Below are 1,754 nucleotides of genomic sequence, written 5' to 3'. Positions count from 1 at the left end.
TCCCATCCCTTTGTTTCCATCCATTCATCTCAACTTCCCACCATCCCACACCCCCCTGGTTTCCACCCCATCCTCCCCATTCCCATCCCACCATCTCGTCCCATTTCCCCACACTCTTTCTCCCGACCCCCAACTCCCATTCCCTACCTGGTTGCCCTTCCCCACCCCTCCCCACTCCATCCCTTTGCCCCCATCCCATCGTTCCCATCCCACCCCCATCCCACTGCCATCATGTCCCCACCCCACTCACCGCGCCCTCGTCTCCCTCATCCAGCGCCTCGTCGAGGATGAGGACGGTGGGACGGCGGAGCAGGGCCCGGGCCAGGGCCAGGCGACGCCTCTCACCCGCCGCCAGCTGCCCCCCGCGCTCCCCCACCTCTGGGGGGGATCCCACAGGATCAGGGGGATCCAGCCCTGGGGTGCCCCCACACACATCCCACTGCCAGTCCCGTCCCCCCTCCTCTGGCTCCCCCACCTCTGCAGGGCATCCCATGGGATCAGGGAGACCCAGACCCGGGGTTCCACCCCCACATCCCACTGCCAGTCACCCCCTTTCGAACCTCCTCTGCTCCCCCACCTCTGCAGTGGATCCCATGGGATCAGGGGGATCCAGACCTGCAGTGTCCCCCCCCACATCGCACTGCCAGTCCTGTCTCCCCTACCGGTTCACCCACCTCTGCCAGAGGATCCCAAAATCTTCAGGATCCATTCCAGGGGTGCCCCCCGTGCCCCCAGATCCCACCAGTGTCTCAGTCCCACTCCAGCTCCTGGATGCAGCCCCTGGCCCCAGGATTCCCCTGGGATTCCCCCCCACCTCTCACCGGTGTCCCAGCCCTGCTCCAGCCCCTGGATGAACTCCAAGGCTCCGGCAGCAGCGGCCGCTTCCCGCAGCTCCGACTCCTCACAGCCCTCCAGCCCCAGCACGACGTTCTCACGAATTGTTCCAGAAAACAGGATGGGATCCTGCTCCACCAGCACCACCTGCCCCGGCCCCGAGCCCGTGAGCTTTCCCAGCTCCTTGGTGTCCCTACCCCTGTTCCACAGCCCAACGCCAATCGTGGTGTCCCCACCCCTGTTCCACGGCCCAACCCCAATCGTGGTGTCCCCACCCCTGTTCCACGGCCCAACCAGAGTCTTGGGGGTGTCCCCATCCCTGTTCCACAGCCCAACCCCAATCGTGGTGTCCCCACCCCTGTTCCACGGCCCAACCCGAGTCTTGGGGGTGTCCCCATCCCTGTTTCACAGCCCGACCCCAATCTTGGGGAGTGTCCCCATCGCTGTGCCCACTGTGTCTTCATCCCTAATCCCACTGTCCCTAACCCCATCCCTTGATGTTCCCAATCCCATTTCCCAGTATTCCCATTCCTACGCCTGGTACCCCCATCCTTGTTCCTACTGTCCCTGTACCCAGTGTCCCCATCCCACCTCAGTGTCCCCACCCTGTCCTTGGTGTCTCCATCCTTGTTCCTACTGTCCCCATCCCTGTACCCACTGTCTCTATCCCACCTCAATGTCCCCATCTCACCTGAGTGTCCCCACCCCATCCCTGGTGTCTCCATCCCTTTTCCTAGTGTCCCCATTCCTACACGTGGTGTCCCCATCCTTGTTCCTACTGTCCCTGTACCCAGTGTCCCCATCCCACCTCAGTGTCCCCATCCCACCTCAGTGTCCCCACCCCTTTTCCCAGTGCCCCCACCCCTGTCTCCCAGTTCCCAATTCCACTTCACCCCCCATGCCCGTCCCCGCTGTCTCCA

The 1,754-nt window shown here is 63.6% G+C and overlaps 1 protein-coding gene across 1 annotated transcript in view; it reads right to left on the bottom strand.

Moving 5' to 3' along the window:
• Window positions 1-229: 229 nt before the first annotated feature.
• LOC114072929 (antigen peptide transporter 2-like) overlaps window positions 230-1,754 on the bottom strand; it is a 7,209-nt gene continuing 5,684 nt past the window's right edge. Inside the window, exons 5-6 of the mRNA XM_027910749.1 lie at window positions 822-1,134; window positions 230-378 (exon numbers count right to left, since the gene is read on the bottom strand). Of these exons, the coding sequence (XP_027766550.1) occupies window positions 230-378; window positions 822-1,134 (462 nt within the window). The remainder of the gene's footprint in view (window positions 379-821; window positions 1,135-1,754) is intronic.

Source organism: Empidonax traillii, unplaced genomic scaffold (assembly GCF_003031625.1).
Source record: "Empidonax traillii isolate 1590-97213 ecotype Southwest subspecies unplaced genomic scaffold, ASM303162v1 scaffold4529:size9509, whole genome shotgun sequence".
Taxonomy (NCBI): Eukaryota; Metazoa; Chordata; class Aves; order Passeriformes; family Tyrannidae; genus Empidonax; species Empidonax traillii.
The sequence above is the reverse complement of the archived record's forward strand: the minus strand, read 5'-3'. Positions and strand labels throughout refer to the sequence as shown.